We start from the raw sequence: 25,328 nt of genomic DNA, 5'->3' as shown, positions 1-25,328 counted from the left end.
GCCTTTAGGAATATGATAAAGCCTATTTAGCAAATGTTATTTTTGCCTCTGCAAGGAGTAACTATAAGCCATCCATTAATTTATCTATAGTGATATAAGGACTACTTTTATTCATAATAATAAAGTTAAGATTGACATGATTCAGTTCCTCATCCATAAGTCCCTTTGTGTTGGTCACTGGAATCTTACACACAAATAATCAACTTGAAGTGAATAAACAGTCTAAATTCTTTGTTATTCTTAAATTCTCTCTACTCATTTCTTGCAAGTCGGCATCCATCACTGGAGAAGTAGGAGACTCCAGAACACTAAATGCCAAATAATCTGTCACTAGCAACAGTCAAACTATAGCAACATGTCCCTCCATCTTTAGCTAAGTTGGTCCTCTGAAAACAAACTCAATCTGTTGTAAAGACTATACTTGAAACCCTTCCATCTTGGTAAAGTCTTCAAATTCTTGTGCTTTATTTGAATAGTTTTGTGAAAATAGTCACCTCTATGCTATGGAAAAGCATAAGAATGAAAAAAAGTGTCAAAAATAAATTACAAAATGATAAACTTACTCCTCCACTGACTATATGTTTAAGTGATTTTCTCCCCATTCTATTCTATTCCCTTCTTCCTTCCCTACTAGGACTCCTGTGTCTTATAGTTATTTTCCTCACCATTTTCAAATGAATTTTCTTTAAAATGTTGACTTAACTTGAGGCCCACTTTATATTCACCTAAGGAATCAAAATGGATGGTTAGGGTCCTGATGGTCATCTAAGTGTTGAGAGACATGATGGCAATCTTCAGTAACATTCTCTCTATGATCTATTCCTTAGAGTCCAAAATGAGATACAGAATAGAAAACCCCCAGCTAATAGGACAAAAGGATGGCTACGACTTCTTTCCTTTCTGAAGCATTCCTACTCTCCCTACTAAAATAAAGCATGGCAAGGTAAATATCCTGAATACAAAACATCTTTAATAAAAAAATGAACACAAAATATACTCTCCAAATCAACATCTATATAAGTTTAAAGATTCATAGAGTATGGCAAAGGTTATTAAATCATGGCCTATGAACTTGCTTTTATTCAAGTACTTTAATAGCAATTTCAACACAATTAGTTTCATTTGTAATCCTTCTATATTTCATTTCTAGCAGTCCAATAAGGAGTCCAAAGGCTTCATCAGACTGTTAGAGATCATTAAATTAAAATGTTTAAAACTCCTTGAATTACTAAAATGGGAAGAAACAGAGAAGCTTGATGATCACTTGTTGGCAGATGTTAAGGGAAGTCTTTTTTCCTCTTTGGGTTGGACTAGAAGAGGCTGTTGAAATTCCTCCCAAACTGAAACTCTTGTGACTCTCTGAAATCATATAGTCCAGCACCTTGATTTTACAGATGAGGGAACTGAGACCTCAAAGTTACACTTCTACTTAGTCCCCAAATCTAGATTCAAATTCAGGTATTCTGGCTCTTGGTCCACTGTAACATACTGTGTTTGTATTTCATATGAGATGTGCCAAAGTTTTAAATCGAGACAAGACTAAGGAAGAGTACGCATCATAGCTTTGTGGCATTTCCCCTCTTCAAATAATGAAATTACTCACATAGTAATTTAAATGAATTAATATCATTTACTATTCAGTTGCTAGATTTTGTTGAAATAAATAAACAGATGTCTTCATGGTAAATGATTTCAGAGAAAACACATAATTTTAATATATTAAGCTAATCACAACTGAAACTTTCTTAAAATGGCACAAAATGGAGTTATTCTATTTCACCCAATAACCAAGAATTTTATCTAAATCCTAGATCTTTTGTCTTACCTCTAGATGGCAGTAAATATGATTAGATAAAGAATTTATTAGCTTATTATAATTTTAAAATGTTATGTTTATGGAGCAAAATAAAGGAACACTTCAAATGAAGTGCTTGACTCATTTTCATGAATATAACCTTTGTACTTGACTATGACATTAGGATGGAAACATTTGGTTTGCATAATATATGTTTTTACACATAGAAATAATACTAATAATAGCAACTCATACTTATAAATCACTTTAAAGTTCCCAAGCTACTTTGATCCTTTCCTCAATGGTATGTGGTGAGAACTATTCCTATTCCCATTTTATGCTTGTAGAAACTGAGGCCCAGAGAAGTTATCTGCAAACAGTCATACAAGAAGCAAATAATAAATAATTATTTGTATAATATGTAATAAGTTATATAATTATTTATTATGCTCACTCATAATATGTGTGCAAAATATCTGTAATTTCATCAGCTTCTCAGGATGAGAGACCTTCCCTCAATATAAGTTATAACCAATTTATATGTTCTAAAGAAGTACCTGATGGACACAGAGATTTCACGATTTGCTCAGGGTGCCACAGTCATTATTTGATAAAGGAGGGATTTGAACTCTCTTCTGTACTTCTTGCTACAGTCTACAAGTCTATGCTTTCAGAGTTATTTATTGGAGACTCAGAATCTGTTTTGTTTTTCCCCAGATTTTTCCAAGAATGAGAAATGAGTTCACTTATGTATAGCTCCCAACAATTCTGAAAGAAAGAACATCCTTTAAACTCTCATGGAGAGGAAATATTTATGTGTGCTCAAATGAGTTGAAGTTAGTACATCTGATTCTGGCAGCCAGGATACACATGTCAAGAATTACTTGGGATTGGCCCTCTTATTTCTTCTCCCTGTAAAAGGCCAGGCAAAGACAAGCGTTCCCATTTTGAAAAGGTTTAACACAAAGATGTCTATGCCTTGTGGTACCTGACATTTTTTTGGACACGTCTCTCATCTTAAGCCCTGACAGTCAGGCCAAATCCAATGATGCTAAATTTACACATGGTAATTTAATGCAATGTTAACACATAGACCATTGCAAAAGAGAACAGTGAAAGGGTAATTAAAATTTCAAGCTCACCAGCACACAGGTTTCCATGGTGATACGGGCAGGAAAAGTCATCCATTTCACAGTATTTTCCATATACTTTTCCAAGTTTAGTTTTGTGACAGAAACATTTCCCACATATGCAGACACCTTGACCACTGCAAATGGGCTGGTTTTTGTGTGCCTTGCAACTGTCTAGAGGAGATTTGTCTTCATCAAATTGGCATTTGTCACCATCACACTGGGGGCAAGTAGGCTCTAAGAGACTCTCATCTACACATTTCTGTTTGGGGCTTCTACCATCATCACATTGGCAGCTACAGTTCCTATAGATGTGGACTTTGGTACTTTCGTTGAAACCAATAGGCTTGATGATGGCATAGTCTCTCCCACCAGCTCCATCGCATCTGTCCATGGTCACAGAGATATTAAACAGAACCTGGGGAAAAACAAAGCATAGTGATGATCATTACAGGTTCCAGATGTCTCTCATCCCCCAAACACATCTATCTCGATGTTCCAACCAAATGTGATAGTGAAAGCGAATAAGTAGATCTTGACTTTTAAGCCAATGCCATCAAGCATTTATTATGCACCTGCTATGTTCCATATGCTGTGCCAACAAAGGCAAAACATACCATCAAAGAGCTTATGGTCTAATGGGCAAGAGAATATCTTAAACTATCTACTCGATATCTCACACTGTAGGTATCTATACATATGTACAGCTTAAACTCAACATTTGCAACCTGAACTCATCTTTTTTGGTCCACCAAATCCTTCATTGTTCCAAATTTTTCTACCATCCTTCAGTGAGGTTTGGAAAGTAGATGTCATCCTTGACTCCTCACTCCCCTATCATACTCAATTTCTATATTTAGTGCCAAGTTCTTTTAATATTGTTTCTAGTTTAATTTCTACTCAGATGTTTAGTTCATCTTCCTACCCAATAAACTACAGTGGATCCCTAAAACTCCCCAAATCCCACCTCTTCCTACTCTTACAGTCTTCTATCTCAACCCACCCCAGTCCCACCATATACATATCAACCCAGTGACAAGAGCTTTTTTTCTATTCCTCCTACAAAACCCTGCCTCTCCAGGCATTTGCTCTCCCTCTCTTCATCTCCTGGATTTCTTGGATCCATTCTAGCATAAATTGAAAATCCCAATTTCTACCAAAAAAAACACCTTCCCCAATCCTTTTTAATGTTAGTGTTTTTCTAATGATGATTATCATTAATTTATCATCTATATAGTGTGGACCTAATAACTTATGTGTTGTCTCTGCTAAACTAGGAGTTTCTTGAGAGCCAACTCTTTGGATTTTTTTTTTTTGCCTTTTTTGTCTTGAGTGCTTATTACTATACCTGGTTCATAGTCAATGCTTAATGAATGCTTGTTGACTCATTGATGACAAACCAAATCAATCCATAAAATATTTGAAGTAATCAACAGGGGAAGGACTTACTATTCCAGGCATCCAGACATGTATCTTGCAGAAGGGAACATTTTAGATGAAGAACGAAAGCAAGGAAGCTAAGAGATAGTCACAAGGAGGGAGAAGATCTCAGGCATATGGGAATAATTGGTGAAAATGCTAGCAATATGGAAATGGGAATGATTGAATGGCTTATTGGGTAGAACAGATGTGGAGGCCAATTTTACTGACTCAGAGAGTGCATGAAGAAGCATGAAGTAAATAAGAATATTTAAATGTAGCAAAGGGCAGGTCATTCAGGGCTTTAAAAGCCCAAACAGTGGATTTTATATTTGATCCTGCAGGTGATAAGAAGTAACTGGAAAGTATTGAATAAGGAGGAGAAAGCAGGATAATCAGATCCCTTTAGGACAATTAATTTGATAGATGAAGGGAGGAATGACGGGAATGGGAGAGAACTGAGGCAGGGAGCAAAATCAGTGGACCATTGAAATAGTCCAAGAGATAAGACAATGAGGGCACCAGGGCAGAGGCAGTAGCAGAAGAAACAAGGGGCCATACATAAGATATCTCATGAAGATAAATCAACAAGATTTGGCAAAAAATAGATACTGGAGGTTAGCTAGAATGATGGAGGATGGGAAAGCATTTATTAAGTTCCTATTATGAGCAAAGCACTAAGTTAATTGTTTTACAAATACTGTTTCATGATAGCTCACAATAGCTCTACCGGGTAAGTGCCCTTATACCCATTTTTAGGGACTGGGAAAAATGGAGGTAAACTGAGGTTACATTATTTTCAGAGCATCACACAGCTAATAAATGTCTGAGGCTGGATTTGAATTCAAGTCTTCTGGATTCCAGGCTCAGTGTTCTCTCATGTAAAATAAAGAGGTAAGGATGACACTTGGGTGAGTAGGAAGTGGAGCCCTTGACAGTAATGAGAAAGTGAAGAAGAAAGGAGGATGGGAGTTAGAAGACAATGAGTTTTGTTTTAAAGACATTGAGTTTAAGTTGTTCTACAAGATAATCGATTTGAAGTGTCCAGTCTGTGAAACTGGAAGTCAGTCAGATAGCTAATTAAATCTGAAAATCTTTGACTCCTTCCAATAACTCAGTATTTGTTTTTTGATTATGTATTGAGAGTGAGGGAGAAGAGATGTACAATGAAAGCACCAGATAATCAGTGCTCTAGAGGAATATCAGAGTTTGGAGGATTATAGATCAGCCTACATAGAACTTTTGAAATCACTTTCTTCTTTTATAGAGTAGGAAACTGAGGACCATGGATCCCCATAGGTAGCAAGTGACAGAGTTAGGATGTTACCTCAGGACCTTTCATGCCAAGTCTGGTACTCTTTCCACAATAACAAGTTACTCTTTAGTTAAAAAGGATATCAGAAACCTTTCAGCCCTGAACATCTCCTCTCTGCTACAGACACAGGAAAGTGTCTTGAAGCTCTTCCTATCACCTCTCAAAGCAGCTTCTTCTACTTGGGAACAATTTTGATTATTAAGGAGCTTTCCCTTACATAATTCCCAGACAAAGATGGCCAGCACCATGGTTAGGTCCATTCAGAAAAGTTAATATAAAGTTATGCCACGGGAATTGAATAGAATAAGAAGGCATTGAATGCCTTGAGATCTACAGTGTTGTCAGCAATACTTTTCCCCCTTTATGAGATCCTGGAAGCCCTGAAGGAAGAACCACTCTATGCTTTATCATGGAGCCAAATTTTCAGCCATGGTAATCTCGGTGCAGAAAGACCTTCCACTGATTTAGAGCAGTGCCTCCTTCATAACTTATGGTTTTAGAGAATTTCCAAGGGCAATGAATAGTGCAGTGAACTGGGTCTGGGCACATTACTGGGTTGCACCAGAGGCAAGCCAGCCAAGGCTGGTTCTCTCAGCTCAAATGATATGGGCTCCGCTGAGTAATCACCTCTAGGTATTACTCCCTTTGTGACTTGGAGTCAGTTATTTCAGCTCCCTAAGCTTCAAACTATTCCTCTATAAAATAAGGGGGATAGATTTAATGGCTTCTGAAGTTGCTTCCAGCTTTAGGGTTGGCTCCTATACTTTCTATTCGCAACCCCTTACTATTCTGGAGCAACAGATTAAGAAGAAACTATTGGTGTCCTTCCTTCTCATTTTGAAATTAGGTGGTGACTGCTGTTTTCTGATGGCAGCGTTCTTACTGACTCATGAAATCCAGCAAAAGAGCTAAAGGTCTGTTAGTAACTCATATCATGTCATGTGACTGGGCCTGACCTTGGGTACTTGCCCTATTGCTTTGGATAATGTCATTTCCCATGCACTTAACAGTGCCTGGCACATAGTAGCTACTTAATACATGTTTATTGATGATGATCATTGAGGATGATTTCAGAGGATGCCCTTAGAGACAGACTGAAGTCAAATCCAAATCTCTGTGCAAGAAGTCTTTCTTGGTCTTCCTTTATTTAAGTGCATTCCCAGTTACCTCCCATTTAGCCTGGGTAGGTCGTGCATGTAGATAGATGTTTACAGGTGGTCTCCCCATTTTAATGGGAGCTCCTTGAATGGGAGCATTGTGATTTTGACCTCCTTTGTATTCTCAGTGATTAGCACAGTGGTATAGCAGGTGTTTAAGTTTACAGATGAGGCTTTTATTCCATCCCAATAGGTTATTATAAACACCAGCATAATGATCCATAATAGACTGAATATAAGGAAATAACAGGAAGATAACTTGTTCTGAATGCTTCTGTCTGAACTCCATTAAAAAGGATAAACATAAATTAATAATAAAAGTTACCATAGCGATCACACCATCTTTCATTTCTATTGTACTCTAGGAGACTTCTCATAGCAATCCTTTGAAGGAGCTGTCCAAGTGTCATTAACCGAGAGGGTGGGATGGTGGATCATAATGGGCTAAAAGGCTGGTTATCGTAAGTCCTGGCTTGGCATTAAAATTAACCTTCTTTATTTTGGGGAAATGACTTCATCCCCCTCCCCGAGCCTTCTCTTATTCATCTGTAACGCAAAGTGGGTGGACTGGGTGACCTCTAAGGTCCTTTCCTAACTCTGAGTTCTCTGAACTTTGGAAGCATTAAGTGACTTATCCGTGGGCACAGAGCTGGTATATATCCAAGCTGGGATTTGAACGAAGGCCCCCTGGCTCTGAGCCCAGGGTTTTCTCTACTCAGCATTCAGAACTCGCCTGGGTAAAATGCAGGGTCATGGACTATTTGGTGCAGTGGATTGCTTCCACGGGCTAAGGTGGAGGACTGTTCCCCTGTGGCTTCTCCAGTTGGCTGAGCAAAATGCTCTAACAGACGTTCCTTCTGTTCTTTTTTTCCCAGAGGCCTGGGAGGAAGGCTAAAAGCCCCCATTTTCTTCTCCTATTTTGTGCCAGATTAGGGAGAAACCTCTACTTTCTCTTCATTGGGGAACAAAAAGAAGTAGTTTCTCTTGTATAAGAGCAAGCCTTGTTTCTCATTTGAAATGGGAGTGAAGCTACTCTGGAAGCTCCAAAGACCTCTTTTTTTTCACCTCAGAGAGCCCCAGGTAGCATGGGGGAAGGGAGAGCAACTGTTCTGAATGGCTTCATCTCCTTGGTGGGCATTGCTAGGCCCGGAGGGAAGTATTTGGGATTGGCATGAATCAGGCATCCTGTCATGGCTTTTTCTTGCCAGTCTCCTCCTCTTGGCTATCTCCACGGGCTCCATTGTTGGCTCACCCTTAAGCCTTCAAACCTTTGAGCAGTGCTGGAAAAGGGAAAAATCCTCTTTGCCGGTCTGGCTCCCACTACAACTACGGTGCACAATTTTCTTTAGTCTTTCTTGTTGGTCCATAGGCCTTATATTTAATCAAAGATTACAAAACTAAACCTACTCCATTTAAAATGTGTTAGGTTGACAGAGGCTATTTTTTTTTCTTTTTGGATTCCTTGAAAAATCACCAGAGTTAGATGTTGCATTTAAAAGGCTGTATTTTTTTCGTATCCATGAATCCTAAGGATTAACAGATGTGTGGGGGCACAAGAAGGTTTGTAGCATAAGGTGCTGCCAACATTAATAGCGAAGTCTAACTAAGGAGTTTATGTAATGAGGAGGTCATCTGAGTTTTCCCGAGAGTAATGCTGTTTGTACTACTCGGCTGAAGGAGAAAGAGAAAAAGAATTAGACAAAGAGGAGGAAGAATGAGAACGAAGGAAAAGGAGCCTGCCAAGCCCCAACTATTGAAGGAGGCTTGCATCTAAAAGGTTAACCCTTCCTGAGCGAGGGCATTTCAAGAACGTCTTACTACATATCTCAGTTGTTCTTTTCCTTTCAGAAAAACCTGTTTAACAGAGTTAGAATTTGAACTGTTGCAGTTGAATGAGAACTAGAAGATGAACCTAATACAGCCTTCATTTTCACCTTACAAAGGAGGCAGCTGAGGCCCAAAGAAAGAAAAGCACTTGTTCAGGGTCATATGAATTTGTTGGTGGAGCTGAGAATAGAGTATGAAATCTTCCAGATTTACAATTGTTAGAAAATAATAAAAAATATAGATGGTGATCAAAGAATAACCAATAAGAATCATAAAACTGCAGGAATTTTAAAATATATACACACATATACATGTGTATAGCTATTATATTTATATAAAATTTTTGATGGAGCTTGGAATGGTCTGTAACATCCAAAGATTCTATACTTTCTGGCCAATCCTTGGGGAAATTATTTAAGAAACGAAGAACAAGATTCCTTCTAATGAAGTCTAGATGTATTCTCTAAAAAGAAAGGTGAAAATAAAATGTTAATAGTACATTCCCAGGTATCAGGGTCACCATTTCACAAAGACTTTCATTATAAGTATTAAAACATAAAATAGCATCATTTGTACAAAATACTTCTTTGGAAATATTGAGGAGAGAAGGAAAGAAGAATAGAGAGAAAAGAAGGAGGGAGGGAGGGAGGGAAAGAGGAAGGGAAAAAAAGGGGGGGGAAAGAGAGAACTTTGCAAATCATCAATTCCAAATTTTATTGATAGGGAAACTGAGGTCCAGAGAGTTTCATCAACTTAGACAAGGTCACCCATGTATATAGGGGGTTTCAGAAGTTTTTTTTCTATTACCCCAGTATTTTCCCTTTATTCGCATGACGCCCTTCCATATGAATTTTATTTTCTTTCCTTTTCCCTTAATCATTGTACCAGTAATCTATTTAGGTAAACTGGAATCAGGGCTATCAATAAAAATGATCTGAGGACTTAAATCTAGTTTCTGCTAATTCTTGACCCTTTTTTCATTCCCACCTATATTTCAAGAGATTTGTCCTCGTCTTGTAGAATTTTCAGAGTAGAAGCTATCAAAGTGATAAAATAATGAGATTGATAAATCACAGACAAAGATTTGCAGCTGGAAGGATCCATGGAGACAACCTAGACCAATCCCAGAGCATATAAGCTACTTGAGGGCTGCCTTCATGCACTTCGTGAAATGCTTGTTAACCCAAGGCCAGTTTTTTCTTTTTATGGATGAGGAAACTGAGGGAAAATGAAAATGACAGAATTCTTCAATGTCATGAGTAATAGGCCTTTTCTGCCTCCAAATCCAGTGCTCTCCTTATCACACTACTGATCAGAAGACATTAGTGAGTTAAATTTTCCAACTGACATGGAATGTTAGAAAGGCTCTCGTCCCCAAATTTGGCAGCAATTTGAAGAATATATCTATATTGGCTCTTAGGATACAAAGACAAGGACTTTGGGAGTTCAAGAAATCATTTTATGTAACTCAAATATACAAATTCCCTCAAAAATAGTGTGCCTTCCAAATTCTCCATATTGCAGTAAAATCTGCCACTTTATGAAAAAAATGTGTCTCCAATTTCCCCAATGGGATCAAGATTACTTGGGATGAGACAGAACCTTGTAGTAGAAAGTGTCCCAGCCCAAGTACCAAAAGACCTGGATAGAAGGCTGAATTCTGCTGCTGGCTAGCCATATGCCCATGAGAAGAAAATCAAGTATTTATCAAGCACTTAAGATGGACCAGCACTGTGCAAAGCAGTGAATGAACATGTACATTTCTGTGAGCCTCAGTTTCCTCAGGGGTAAAATGAGGACAAACAATCTGCGAAGGCCATCTCCAAGGTTCCTTCTAACTTTGACATGCTTTACTTGAATCCCCTGAAGGGGCTGCGAGGGGAGGGTCCCAATGTCTACCTACTTCATCGTTGCTGGTCACATTTCTGCATCCTTCCATCCCTGTATGTCTGCTCCCATCAGGACAGATGGCTGTGATGGTAAAATGGACTCCTTGTATCTGATTCTCCACCTGAATTCTCACTTCGGAAATCAGTTTCTGCAAAGGACAATACCTTCAATTACAGGGCCCCGAGAGTCCCAACGAGAAGTGAAGAAGCAGTCGAGCATATTCAAAGCATGCTTGACTTTATGGTTCTAGCACAATCAAAGAAAGACTGTCTGTCTGCAACAAAGGAATGAATAAAAGCATTGTTTTTCATCACAGAGACCCAATTGTGCCCCAAATGCATAGGGGAGAACAAGTAACTCCAAGGAAAAGGATCGGGACACCCCCGTTTTGATCGGTCTCTTCGCCAATTTGTGTGCCTTAACAATAGTTTTGCTCCGTCTGGATGTTCTCCAGATGGGCATTGTTTCTTAATACTAATGCTTCTCTTTCCGAGTATGGCTCCAATAAAACAGTGGGGAGCCCATCTATCATCATCGAGGGTAGAGAGCCTTGACAGCTGGAAATCTGGAGCCCACAGCTGCAAAAGAAAACATTTCACTTTCACAGACTTGAGCCCGTTAGAAAAGCTCGTGGACTTGATTGACAGAGATTTGACAAGAAACTTTCCTTACCAGGACCATTTCTACTTGTTGCTGCCTCAAGAAGGAGATGTCTGCACTTGCTCCCACCTTTTTATTTCATAATTGTAAGTAAGGGATTTGGGAAAACCTCTGGTGCCTACCATTGACTGCCATGTCTGTTTAAGCCTCCCACCGTGGCAAGGTCTCCGACGGGGTCAGAAACATGTTTCTCGAACAAGAGCGCTTTCCCCCATACCACAGACATGAGTGCCAGTGGATTCTAAGGATCTTTGTAGAGTACAAGGCATCTGCATCTGAGATACTAGAGACTACTAGCATGATCCATAAATCCTAAATCCAGGAACTAAGGAAAGGAAAACAGAGGGAAGGCAGTAAAGCGAGGAGAGGAAATAGCAGGTGGAAGAAACCCCAAACAATTTCTCAAGGGGAAAAGGGGCAAAGATTTTAGTTTTCCATAGCAGTGTCACAAATAATGACCAAATCCCATGACTTAATACCAGGATGGCTTGGGTTTGAATCATTCAGAGGGTCACTAGCCATGTGGCTGAATTACGTAACCTCTCTGCCTTAGTTTCCTCATCTGTAAAATGAAAAGTTGGATTCAATAACCTCACCCTTCCCTTCCAGATCTTAATCTATGTGCCATGAAGAATTGTGAGAAAAGTAGGGGAATATTCCAACTGACTTCATTTTTCAGATGGGGAAAGCAAGGTCCCAAAAAAGTAGTTAAGTTTCCTGTAGTGACATATCTAGGAAGGAACACTTGTAAGGAGGTAGGTTCCCCTGGATAGAAGATTACTTAATAAATGTTATTGATCTTAATTGGATTCTTTGGGTAAATTTAAGAGGAAAAGGAACTCCTCTCCTCTCCCCAGTGGTCCATGAGAAAAGAGCCTGAATTCAGGCCTGCATTTACTGCTTTTGAATCTCTCAAAGAACTCATTTCTGTTTAAACATATAAATTGATGGGGAGATGAATCAATGAAAGCTATTGGTTTACACAACTGATTATGGACTTGTGGGTGATCAGGATCACCTAGAGGAAAGGCCTTCATTCAATCAGCTTTCTCAGGCTATCTCGTGACTTACTTTCTGACTTGATAAGCCAAACAATTTTAGAGGATGGAGCAGAATGTCTCCCAATCCTGGAATATAGAAGTTAACCCCGACACTGTACACAGTTTCCTTTTCATGCTGCAAGTGTTATGCAACCCAATTAGGAGTGGGCGAAATTAGTCCATAGTAACTGAATTTCACATTAGGAAAGGACACCAGAGGCTATCAAGTCAACCAATCCCTGAGCCAGGGACAACCCACTCACTGTTGATCCAGACTTAATCCAAAGATCTCTTCTTTCCCCTCTGGCAGATCACTTCATTTTTATCTACACTAAATCTGCCTCCCTGCCATTCCCACTGCTTTTGTTTCTTTCCCCCAGAGTCAATCAGAACAAGATTAACCCTTCTTCATACCCTATCATAACTCTTCCACACTCAACAGTTCCCTTTCCTTAAATTGATTCTTCTATGAAATGAACTCAAGGTCTTTTACTCTCTTGGTTGTGCCTTCTCTGGATAATTGACTCATAATACTCTTAAACTCAGCCAACTTCCATGGCCCAAACTGAGTAGAACACATCAAGTGTGCTCTGAGTAGGGCAGAGGACAGAAGCACTGCCTCGTTCTTCATCCTGGACATTGAAGCCTTCTTAATTTAGCCTCCAATGACAAGAACTCCCTCAATGACAGAGTGTACTTCACAATATGGTTTGCCAATGGATCATAAATATTTTAATTTTCAAAATTGTTTCCATTCAACAAATATTTATAAAAGCACCTACTATGGGCTTTAAGGAACTATGGGACAATATGAATCAAATTGACTTTTCAAAAGCTTTTGCTGAACACAGACATGGATATAAGGAAATAGATGCCCGATCAATAGTCTGGATTGGCCTTTCTGCCAATGAATAACAGTTTTTCAATTATGATGTCTATTTATGTGACTCATGATATACTATATAGGACATCGGAAGCCTAACAGACTGCTTGGCAAAACTGAGTTTTATGAAGATCCTGACATGCTAGGAGACTTGCAAAACCAGTAAAATGGCATTGCATAGTGTAAACTTTCATATATGGCACAAGAAAATCTTGAGATCAAGATGGAGGAGTGGGAAGGAGATGTGCTAGAGAAAGGCTAGATGATTTTAGTGGCCTAAAACCTCCATAGAAGTGAGTCATCACTGGACTGTGATGGCCACCAAAGTCCCAAATCACATAGCTTGCTTTAATGGAGGTTCCATGTCCAGATCTAGAGAAGCGATGCTCCTGTGGCACACTGCCTTTGGCAGATTTCATCTTGATGCATTTAGTTTTGAGGGGCACAGTTTGAGAAGGCCCATTGACAAGCTAGTAGAGGGTCCCGGGGATGGGGAAGGAAATTATTCTCTATGAGAATCAATTGAAGGAACTGAAGAAGTTGAGCCTATAGAAAATTAAAATGGCTCCCTATGGGAAACTAAGGCCAATTATAAAAGACAGAGGATTTTATAATTGGCCTTGGTTTCCCATAGGGATCCTCTGTCTTTTTAAGTCCTCTATAAGTTAATTTTCTAGTATCCTTACTCCCTATTTCTTCCACATCCTCTGTGTCCTAGTGACACTGGCCTTCTTGCTGCTGCTCACACACGACATTCATAGCTGGACATTTTTTTTTCTGACTGTTCCCCATTCCTGGAGTTCTCTTCCTCCTCATCTCCACCTCCTGTTTCATGAATTATAGCTTTATCTCAGTGTCTGGTACATCGTAGGGATATATTAAATTCTTCTTGATTGATTAATAAAATGGGTGACATCAAGAGATGGCCTAAAGAGGATAGAACTAGGGCAAAGCTGGTAAAGAGGCAATTTTGTACTTGATAAAAAAATTTCTACAATTTCTAAATATTTAAAAATGGAACGTGCTGATTTAGGAGGAAAAAAGCTTCTCCTCTTGAGGCAGAGGATAGAAGGACACTTGTGAGGTATGGGCAGAGGGAAATGGATCACAGTTAACATGGTAGACAGTGTCCAATAGAATGCATTCTTACAGGTTTATTACAATTATGGAATGAAGAAAAGAATACTTCTGGTGAGTTATCAGACCAAAGAATTACCAAAGTTGAGGACAATGATTTCTCAACTTTCTTTGCTTCTCTCCGCCATCACACAGTGTTCATCTTGGCCATATCTGTCTACTTTCTTATTTCCACCTTGGTGATCTTACATGAGCTACCCACTCTCCATGCATCAAATACTCTTCCCCCCTCACACCTTTCAAACCTCTTTGATCCATGTAAGGCTTATTGAATATTGGTATTTAATCTCTGCTATTTTACATAATATTGTTCTGTATTAATTTTCTCTCTCTATATAAATCTCTATAAATGAGTGTGGGTCATTTTCTATGTCTGTGTTGTTTACCCCTTGCACAATATATAAACTCCTTGAGATCAGGAATTGTGTAGATTTTTTAATCTCTCAGTGCTTTACAAATTACCCAATAGGTACCCAATAAATGCTTATGGATTATTGAATTTCTCTTTTAGGAAGTCACTGGTTTTTACATTTTGACTGAGATGGCTCGTTGACTCAGGCTAAGACCTTTTCAATTCAGTTTAAGGGAAGTGCAAATGGTTTAACTTAGTTGGCTTTAAACAATTCTTCATCTACCTTCTCCTGTGGCTCAGGGCAGTGCTTGGCTAAGTAAACAGAATGCCACAAGCCCTTCATTATATTCTTTTCTAGAATCTTTACTCCCTACTTCCCTCCCCGTCCTCTATGACACTGGCCTCCTTGCTGCTACTCGCATATGACCCTCATGATGGGACATTCTCTCTGACTGTTCCCTAAACCTGCGCTTCCCTTCCTCATCGCCTCCACCTCCCATTTCATAAATTACATTTTTAGTCCTATTTCTGGTATAGAGTAAGTTTATAATAGATTCTTCTTGATTGATTAAGAAAATGGGTGACACAGAGAAATGTCCTAGAGAGGACAGAAGTGGAGCAGAGGTAGGGAAGAGGCTACCCTCAATGAGAAAGATGATAGAATATTTTCTGGAGTTTTTATAATCTGTAAGTTTGCAAAGTTTATCATTAATTGAGGGGGAGTCCTCAACTGTTGCTGTATTATCCATGCATCTTGCCTTCTAGCTCCTTCTTTGCCTAAAAAAATGTCCTGAAAACTCTCAAATAAACAAATAAAGAGAAAGACTTGTGCCTGGTCAACATACCTGATAGGCATCCACCACCAAGTTGTTGAGGTTTGCTGCTTTTGATTCAATTTGGCCAGCCACGGTGCCAGGTAAGAGGGGCAGGAGATCCTGTAACAACAGACACGCACACGGCTATACGAGAATAATTTGTGATGGGTTCCTGAGTATCTGTGGGGCATTTCCTGAGTGTCTGGTGTTGGGCTAGGCAGAGATCTGGGGACCTGATGCCAGCAAATTGGAATTGAGTTGGAAAAATAAGACATTCAAATAATTCATGAACATGATCAGATTATCGATATATCTGTTTTTGTTTTGCCCATGGTCAATGATGATGTTGGGAGTCATTTGGGAGGCTTCTTGATTTCTTCCCTGAATAAATACCATATCCTAAATCTGATTATGTGTCAGAGGTATGTGTTTGGGAATGAATGAATGAACAAGTATTTCCCTGGTATGTAGCATAAAGCACTGTGCAAAAGAAAGGAGACATGACTTGAATGGACAGAGAGACTGCAGGAAAATGACTGACTTGACCCTAATAGAAATAGGAGCCTCCAAGCTATGAGCAGCAGCCAGGTTGTAAAATCAACAGAACACTGGAAGATTTAGTTCAGATACTGTCCCATTTACTACTGTCTGATCCTGGGGAATTCAGTTACTTAAATCTGAACCTCAGTTTTTCATCTATAAATGGAGTGATTAGATCCTGGGGAAATGAGTTACTTAACTCTTCATCTATAAACTGAGTGACTTGATGGCTATTAAGGTCCTTTCTAGTTTTGTCTGGTTCTATGATTATTTTTTCTCCCATCAAGGAGGAGGAAAGCAGGGTAGTGGAGACAACAATAATTCTTGGAAAACTAAGGTGAATTAGTGGATTAAGGAGTAGCTGGGAAGGAAATTTATTGCTATGCAGAAAGGTGAAGCCAAAAGATCTACAGGGTTATGATGACCTCCTCACAGGTCAACTTCTCTGGTCTCAGTTTAGAAAGCAGAAGATGGTGCTGTATTTCAGAGCTGGACCTTGCCCTGGCCACACCTTTGAAATCTGCCTATTGACAGCTCTGATTTGCTCTGGACTTCATTTTCTCTAAATGTAAAATGAAGGATTTGAACAGATGGCTGCTGGGATCCCAGAGAGGTAAAGTAAGTCAATTGCACATGTCTAGTAGCGATAGTAGTGGCCAGTGAGAAAGGGACCACTTTATGACCACCTGACCCAGTGACTCTAACCCAGTAATTTCTACAGGGCTAGTAGCTGTCCTGGCCCTAAGTATAAGAAATAAAATATCATGGGAGGTAGAGATTTTCAGAAATATGTGAGGGTAAATGGCATCAGAAGATGCTAAGGTCATGGAGGGGAGGCAGTTTCAGTAAGGTGCTGAGGGAAAAAGGCAGCTTTGGGGGTGTTTCTGGATCATACATTGTACCCTAATGTCTTTTCCTCAAAGACACACTGAATAACTTATTCTACATTACTTGGGTTTTCTCTCCTTGCACTGCTCTGTTAAAGACAGGTACTTGGTTCTCAAAGGAGTGCAAGGAAAAAAAAGATGAGGCACTGAGAACTGGGGAAGTCATACCTCAGTGATCCTACAATCTGATTTCTTCATTTTAGATATGAGCATTAGGGGCATGGAAAGATTAGTCCAAAGTCACAGTCACAGTAATAGAGCCACATTCTGAACTCGGCTCTTCTGATGTCAAATCAAAGGCTGTTTGCACTATTTCCCTCTCATTCACACCTCTGAAGCACACATCAATCTGTGTTCTCTCACTACTATGTAGTTTCCTCAGGGTATCCCAACTGATCTTAGATCATCTTTTAGGCAAAGGATCTAGGGGAGGCAGAATTAATTTGGGACATGAGCCTGGTGAATCTTGGCTTGGTACAAGACTCAATCTGTGTTAGTGAAAATGAGTTGAAATTTGTAGGGTACACCATAATTGGATCTAGTCAGATGACGCCATATTCTCAGAGTTTATCTCCCCATCATATTGTATGGTCTAAACCAGGGGTTCTCAAACTATGTCACGTGGGCCAGATGCGGCCCACTAAGGACGTTTATGTGGCCCGTTGGGTAATAGCAAATGGGCTGAGGGGCGGAGACAGAGTGTGAGCTTTTGTTTTTACTATAGTCCGGCCCTCCAACAATCTGAGGGACAGGGAACTGGCCCCCTATTTTAAAAAGTTTGAGGACCACTGGTCTAGACCAACAATGACAAGGAATGACAATGAGAACTAAAAAGGTAAAGCATGAAACCAATGGTTATCCAGTTCAGAAAATTCTTCTCAGAAATGAACTTCCTTTAAAGTGTCCCTTATTATCTTGGAAGTCAGAATAGTACAATGCTGAGAGTGTAGGATGTAGAATCTAAAGAACTGAGTTCAAATTCTGGATCTTTCACTTAATACCTTTGAGATTGTGGACAAATCATGTCACTTCTTGGGGTCTCCATTTCTCCACTTGTAACAGGAGAGTGTTAGTGTAGGTGACCTTCAACTTTATTTCTAGCCTTAAATTTGGGATGCCATGATTGCTATTTTGAATTTATACATAATGATGAAGAGAAAGAGGCGATGGAGGAATCATCTGACCCCAGTCTTTCTCGAGAGTATATACTAGCAAACATGATGAGTGACTTAAGGAGGGTCAAAACTGGAACCAACAATCCGCAGATTCTCCTTTGTGGTTCTAAAGCAGTTCTTCATTTCAGAAATACCACTAATTTGATACATGAATACAATTTCAAAAGCAAAAACATTTCAGAATTTTCCTACCTTGTACCAATGAAACTGTTTTCCTTGGACTGCAAAAATAACATTAATATTGTTGTCTATTAATTTTTCTGCAAGTTGACCCAGTGAGGGATGCTCCTGTAAGACAGAAGGGAATAGAAGTCACATTCAGGAAATGGGCCTCAGGTCTGTGGGTTCACATTGAAAGCAAACAGGACTCTAGATTTGGAATGGAAACAAACTTCAGAAGCTACCTAGTTCAATTTCCTTGTATTATAATTGAAGAAATTAAGTCCATTTAAGTGACTTGCTCATGGTAACAGAGATCCTTGCCCAAGTGTCAGAGGTGTTGGCAAAGCCCAGGTCATCTGACTCCAAAGCCAGCATGATTTTTCATTATGTGAGCCCTTTGAGGACACATTTTTCATGTTTTGAATCCCTAGTACCTAGAAGAATACGCTTGATGTATTGTAGACACTTAACAAATGCTTATGGAATTAGCTGGGCAGAGCGCAGTGTAAGAGTTCCTGTCAAAAGAAAAACACCATGGTCATCTTTATATCATGGAGGTCACTGACGATAAATAGCTCTGCTCTGATGGTGGAAAGTCACCATCCAGAGCATAAAGAGAAGGCATTTTATCCAATAAAGTCATATTTAACACATCTGTAGACTAAATGGGGGAATTAAAGTAGTGGGATTTCAATAGTGTCCGACTCAGAAGCCAAAACTCATTAATAGGAATTCCTTCTTGAAGAGATGGGATGGACTAATGTAAAATAAAGAATACTTGTGTATCTTGTGTGATAGAATTTATTATTAATAAAAGACAGCCTTTCAGTTATATCATGCAAACTGGAAACAAGACCTGTATCTCTCAGTTCCTTCGCCAGCACCTTAACCATTAGGCCAGACTGACCCTGCGTAGTCAAACAGAACCTATGCTGTGAGCTATCCTGTTTCCATAGCACCACTTCTCATGGAGTTTTCCCTGACAAATCTGATCCATACCCAATCCCTTGCTGATGGCTTAGCAGAAGGGAGAAGGAAGAAAAGTTGAAAATTTTCAAAATGAGAATGATAACAAAATGTATTTTTGCTTAAATTTTTTTAAATTTTTGGTTTAAAATCAAGTAATAGGGTATGAAAATGAAAAGGTGTAAATGGTCTCTCCACTGATAGGCAGTATTGACTATAAATGAGAAAGTGATAAATAGGAAAAGAGATAAAGTGATAAAAATAAATGATAAAAAAAGTGATAAAAAAGGAAAAGTATAGCTGCTGAAGAAAGTGAGTGTGATTAAAAAGCTGGCTTCTTGACCTGTTTAAACAAGTGATTGAGTTCTCCAAGATATAGATGCAGAAAATATGTATAAATTCACCAGGGAGAACCTCAAAAAATAGATATCAAATGGAAGCAATATGTAGGTGGTTCTATATTAATCCCTTCTCATTATCTCTTTTCTGGAGGGAGGCATTATAGGAAGTAGAATGCAAATTTAAGAAGACAAAGGTGGCCAGAACAAGGAGATTAGCCCAAGTATATGCGAAAGCAACTTATTTTCAAAATATTCCTATTTTAAAGGTTCCCAGGAATCAATTTTCAAGTTGTCTCCAAGCAGAAATGATACCAAGAGAAAAGCAAAGTTTCTACAGTTTCAGCTACTTCCTCTGCTCCACAAATCATGGTGAACATGGTCTAGGTACTAACTAATGGCATCCTTGATGAAAAATACGTGAAAACAATCATCTGGTCTTAAGAGGAGATTTTTCTGTAGCAGACCCAGTTGTCGTAGAAGTAAAACAAATCTAATATATTGCTACATATATTTTTTGTTGTTTTAGAAGTAGTTTTGACTGGGAAGAACAACATGAATCTAGAGTGTCTCGTGTAGATGCATATTAAAATTATGCAATATTCTACAACAGATGGCATCACAGAGATAACTTAGTCTACAATGAGCCTCTGAGTACCAGCATCAAGTGAGGTAGCAAATATAAAGATTGTTCACTTTGAGTGATTGTCAGCATTGTAGAGATTATCCTGTACAGCATTCAAAGAGATGGATGCGTCCACATCGATAATGGAATTCTCTAGATATTCATGTCTGTGCACAATATTGTGCTCACGTTCTCAATCTTTCGGATGCCCTTGATGAAATAACTGGTTGATGGAAAGAGATCATGGATAGCCATCCAAAGAGAAAAACAAACTGGATGAAAATATCTATTACCAAGATTTTAACTCAGTTAGCTTTTTAGTCCATTTGCTGTTATTCTATCAATATCAATATTTTTATAAATTGTAAAGGGCTAGAACTGAACAATTTACTTGGATAACAAAGCACGTGAGACTAATGACAGGAATTAATAGAAAGAGAAGTGAAGACTGGGTTGCATTTTGGAACTGTTCAGTGTTTTCAGTGATTCAAACCTGTTCTCTGACAAAAAAAAAGTCCTGTTTTTTAGCATTGGTATTCTCCTAGTATTGTTTTATAAATAACAAAAGAGTGTTATGAAATTTGAAGAATCAAAAGTTTAATGACTGAAAGTCCCCTCCTCCCACCAAAATGAGCATGTCCTAAGTAGTCAAGGGTCCAAAAAGACTTGGACAAAAATCACACCATTTTTGACCACTACTATTAGAGGGAGAGCCTACACCAATGAGATACAGACTCCCAGTAATACTGAACTGGCAATAGATTCTCACTCTTTCCTGAAAGGATGACAGTTTACACATCATTTCTTTCCCACAATCCCTTACTTAAGTTGAAGATCTGAGAGAGAGGGAGGTGATCTACTTTGCCAAAGGTTATCGAGCTGTAGTGTCCAGACTGGGTCTCTGGAGGATCTCAGGTCTTAGTGAAGGAGTGAAGTGTGCGGGAGAGCTATTAGGATGGTTAAAGATCCAGTCCTCTCAGACCTTAAATACCTCAGTATGATTACATCATTATAGCACACTAAGCACGTGCCAACTAGAGAACCATTTTATCATCACATCACACTGAGCAAGTGCTAACTATAAGCACCCTGCTATGTAAATGCCTCTTACTGTAAGTATCCCTTGCTTCAAGTAGAACACAGGTGGTCACACCCTCCTTGACTTCTCAGGAAGGATGAGAACACCAAAGGGAGGTGATCACACTCTCTTTAACTTCTCAGGAAGAGTAAGAGCACCAAAGGGAAGTGATCACGACCTCCTTGACTTCTCAGGAAGGGTGAGAACACCAAAGGGAGGTGGGGAGGCAAACCAGACATTGTCAGCAGAATCCTTTTGGACTGAAGGGTCTTATACCTTACCCAGAGTTCCCCCACTATCTAACCCCTCTAATCGAGCTATCATCCATGAATCTGAGTCATATATACTCAGGTTTTCTGCCATCAAACCCAAATTGTTTTAAATCTATAAGAGATATTGTATATATGTTTGCTGAACTGAATTGCATTTCTCTATCCTTTGGCTAGAACTCGGACCCCATGGTCCTACCCGCCTGCCCACACATGCAGTAGTATAGCGCAGTGCTTAGCACAAATGGAATCCTTTTGCCTTTTTTACAGAGTTGCTATGAGCCAAGTTCATCTTGTGATTAAGATTTCTGTCACTAATATGATTCAAACTCAAATCAAATTTCAGTCATGAGTCATTGCAGGATAAGAATTGAAAAACACTGCAAATTTTTACTTACAGCTTCTATCTGTGGCTCATATAAAAAGTCTCATCTATCTGGATAGCAGATAGATGGTTGTAAGGAGTGCATGGTGAGGGATCTCTATCTCTCTCTCTCTCTCTCTCTCTCTCTCTCTCTCTCTCTCTCTCTCTCTCTCTCTCTCTCTCTCTCTCTCTCTCTCTCTCTCTCTCTCTCTCTCTGTTCAGGGTCATACCTTTTCTGCAATTTAGTCTTTTAAAAATAGTATTTTACTTTTCCAAACACATGCAAAGATAGTTTTCAACATTCACTTTTGCCAAACTTTGTGTTTCAAAATTTTCTCCCTCCCTAAGACAGCAAGCAATCTGATATAGGCTAAATATGTAGAATTCTTGTAAACACATTTCCACATCCATTATGCTAGGAAAGAAAGACCAGATCAAAAGGAGAAAAAAGGGAAAAAAATCCAAGCAAACAAGAGCAAAAAAAGGAGAAAATCCTATGCTTTGCTCCACATTCAATATCCAAAGATCTCTGTCTATGGACGCAGATGGCACTTTCTGTCACAAGTCTATTGGAATTTCTGCAACTTCAAAAGTTGCCTTCAATCTTCAAGCAAGGCCGATTTCCCCAGGATCATACAATTATTAGGAGTCAAGCCCTGAATTCTAATCTTCCTAACATTCTGGCTAGCTTTTTATCCACTACCTTTTTATCTACTACCCTATTCTGCTTCTCCAAACATACATGTGAAAGACAAACAAATCCAACTGTGTTAGTGATGTGACTATACACAATACTTCTTTCCTGCTTCCAGGGTTTTTTCCAATAAAAAAAAAAAAGACAAATCAATATCATTTATTTGTTTTGGGTAAGGGCAGCAATTTCAAATGGCAGAAAGACAGAACATCACTTGGCCTAGTCATTACCTACTGAAAATGACCCACGGAGCCAATTTTATTGGTGAAGTTAGCTCCTAGAAATAAAGAACTGCAAACTGCAAATATAAATAGCTGTTTCAGGCCAATTAAGTAGCTGATTAGACACATCTTTTAGCCTTGCACCCAATGGAATCGATGTCAAATGAGTACTTCGAAGTTGCTTAACAAGCAACATGCCTAAGGTTGGGTAAATCTAATTGTAGTTAGGATTTTTTTTCAGCTCACAACTACTTATTGAATATGTTTGGTTTGCAAAATTGGAACACATTTTGCCAAACATTGCCCCCCACCCTAATTCTTAATTTTTAAACTCATGTGAATTTGAAGGGAAATTTCATCCATATGTTTCTAACTTGTTTACATTTAACTCATCATAACATTGGTTTTGAAAGAGGTATGCACAATTTAAGCAGCCTTCTGGGGCTTATTAATGCTCCCTCCTCGACTGCCCCTACAAACAGGAAATCACGTTGACCAAGGATGCATCAACTCCATTTTGAAAAGCACTTGTCTGGTCAGCAGATTAGGAAAAGAGGTTCAGTTGAGTTTTCAAACTTGGCAAGACCCCCTGAACCCCTGAGGGGAGGGTGGGAATGGATGAAATGTTTTAATAGAAAATTCCAAGTATATTGGGAGAGATTTTCTCTTTCATTACAAACTTAGAACAGATGTTTCAATAAGCCACTGTTGACAACCAAATGGTGGATGAATTGCCATGACAGAAGCCCCCTTCTTCTTCATGCAGCCTACTATCATTACCGCCTTTTATCTTTCCTGTCTCCCCTTTCACTAGCCAAGAGAAAATCCTCCCTCTTGACTAGAAGGCCAGGTCGAGTGACATCATTACTCTCCCAATGCACTCTCCCCCTCAAACTAACCTACTGGAGACTGTTTTTTTAAACTTGGAAAATAATTAAAAGTGATAATACATATTTCAGGGGCAGCAGGGAGTAGTGAAAGGGATGGGTTCAGACAGTAGGTAATTACTTAAGGGTAAAAAGACTGACTCCTCTGCTATTTCTCTTCTTCACTCACACTTTCTCAGAGACCTGTGGGAAGCAACTCATAAAAGTCTGAGAAGAAGGGGAGGGAAAAATGATTCATGAGGAGCAACGTCAGGCACAGAGATAGCTGAGAGGAGGGAGGAAGGACAGACTTTTCATACCTGGCACGCCATGGTAGATGGGAAAAGTGGAGCAAATCAGTGTATATTTTGATAAAAGGAGATTCATAAACTACATTTGTAATAGCGCCAAAAATCACATTTAATAAGTGTGAAGAAAATCATATGCCATTGTAAGATTAGAAAATCACCTTTTAACCAGCCAGAACCTCTACCTTCAGTAAATTATTTTATATTCTATAACATAGAATATAATATATAATAAGACAACATAATTTTAGCATTTTATCTAAAGAAGAAACTCATTTCTTGGCACAGTCAATAAAGGCATTATTGATTAAAGTAATTAATTGGGTTGACTGATTTCAAGGGAGGTCACATGATTTATATACAATCAATACAATTTATTCAGGGCCTATCATGTCCTGGGGGAGAGAAACAAAGAGACTTCAAGGAGGAGAGAACATAACAACTAGAGATATCAAGAAACATCTTGAATAGGAGCGGCCATCTAAGCTGTATCAATTATGGGCACTGGGTAGCCATTGGTGATTCAGGGATAGAAATGATCCTGGATCTCAAGAAGTTTTCAGTGTGGTGAGAGTGGCGGACAAAAATAGTAGAACACAAAGAATATGGTAAAGGCAAATAATATTAGGTAACAAAGCAGGAAAGATCAGTCTCCACGAGGGAACTAGAAAAGGCTTTCGGGGAGGAAGTAGGATTTCAATAGGTCCACATATAAGTGTCTAAAATACACAGCATACTGAGATTGAAGTAAATTTTTTGAAAGGAAAATTTGTGATTTCTTGTTTAAACTGTTAGTGTTTGTTGGTACTTTGATCAAAAAAGGAGATATATCTGAATTGCTTTTTTTTTTAAATCAAGTAAGAGATATATATTTTAGCTTCTTCTTTGAACCATTTCATATTTAGAATAATAATAAACCAAATAATGTAAATATTTTTCAATTTGGGAGTTATTCTAAGCTAATGTGTAATATATTGATTTCTAAAACGATATTTCGGATGTTCAGAGATTAAAATTTACTATAGAATCTTTTAAAGATAATTTGCTCTCTTAGAAAAAAATGAATTACTTATTGTGAACTCACTTTTTCATGTGGGATATTTTGTGCCTTTTATAAATTTAAGAGTTGTTATTTTTATATTCAGAACTTTAAATGGTTGCTATACTTCTTGTATCCTTTGCCAACTTAAATAATTTGATAAACTTTACAAAGTAAGAAACAGCGTATCAATGCTTTTGAGAGTGAACATGAGTAAACATGGGGATTGGTGAAAACAAGAAAAACTGGAAGACAGCTGGCAAGTCTGTTCAGTGGAAACTTATGGAAGCTTGAAGACAAGTAAATGGCATGAATTAATTCTGAAAAGCTAGACAGGCCACAGATAGGTGACAAGTTTTACTCTGAGGATAAGGAG

General features: G+C 38.7%; 1 protein-coding gene across 2 annotated transcripts in view; it reads right to left on the bottom strand.

Moving 5' to 3' along the window:
- The window catches only part of ITGB8 (integrin subunit beta 8), a 119,372-nt gene that overhangs the window by 21,005 nt on the left and 73,039 nt on the right, over positions 1 to 25,328 (bottom strand). The window contains exons 7-10 of one of the 2 annotated variants that reach the window (XM_074268496.1): positions 18,215 to 18,310; positions 15,451 to 15,540; positions 10,547 to 10,681; positions 2,938 to 3,343 (exon numbers count right to left, since the gene is read on the bottom strand). In XM_074268496.1, coding sequence (XP_074124597.1) covers positions 2,938 to 3,343; positions 10,547 to 10,681; positions 15,451 to 15,540; positions 18,215 to 18,310 — 727 coding nt within the window. The remainder of the gene's footprint in view (positions 1 to 2,937; positions 3,344 to 10,546; positions 10,682 to 15,450; positions 15,541 to 18,214; positions 18,311 to 25,328) is intronic. The other variant, XM_074268497.1, reaches the window with a different exon arrangement.

Source organism: Sminthopsis crassicaudata, chromosome 5 (genome assembly GCF_048593235.1).
Source record: "Sminthopsis crassicaudata isolate SCR6 chromosome 5, ASM4859323v1, whole genome shotgun sequence".
In the NCBI taxonomy this organism is placed as follows: Eukaryota; Metazoa; Chordata; class Mammalia; order Dasyuromorphia; family Dasyuridae; genus Sminthopsis; species Sminthopsis crassicaudata.
The sequence above is the reverse complement of the archived record's forward strand: the minus strand, read 5'-3'. Positions and strand labels throughout refer to the sequence as shown.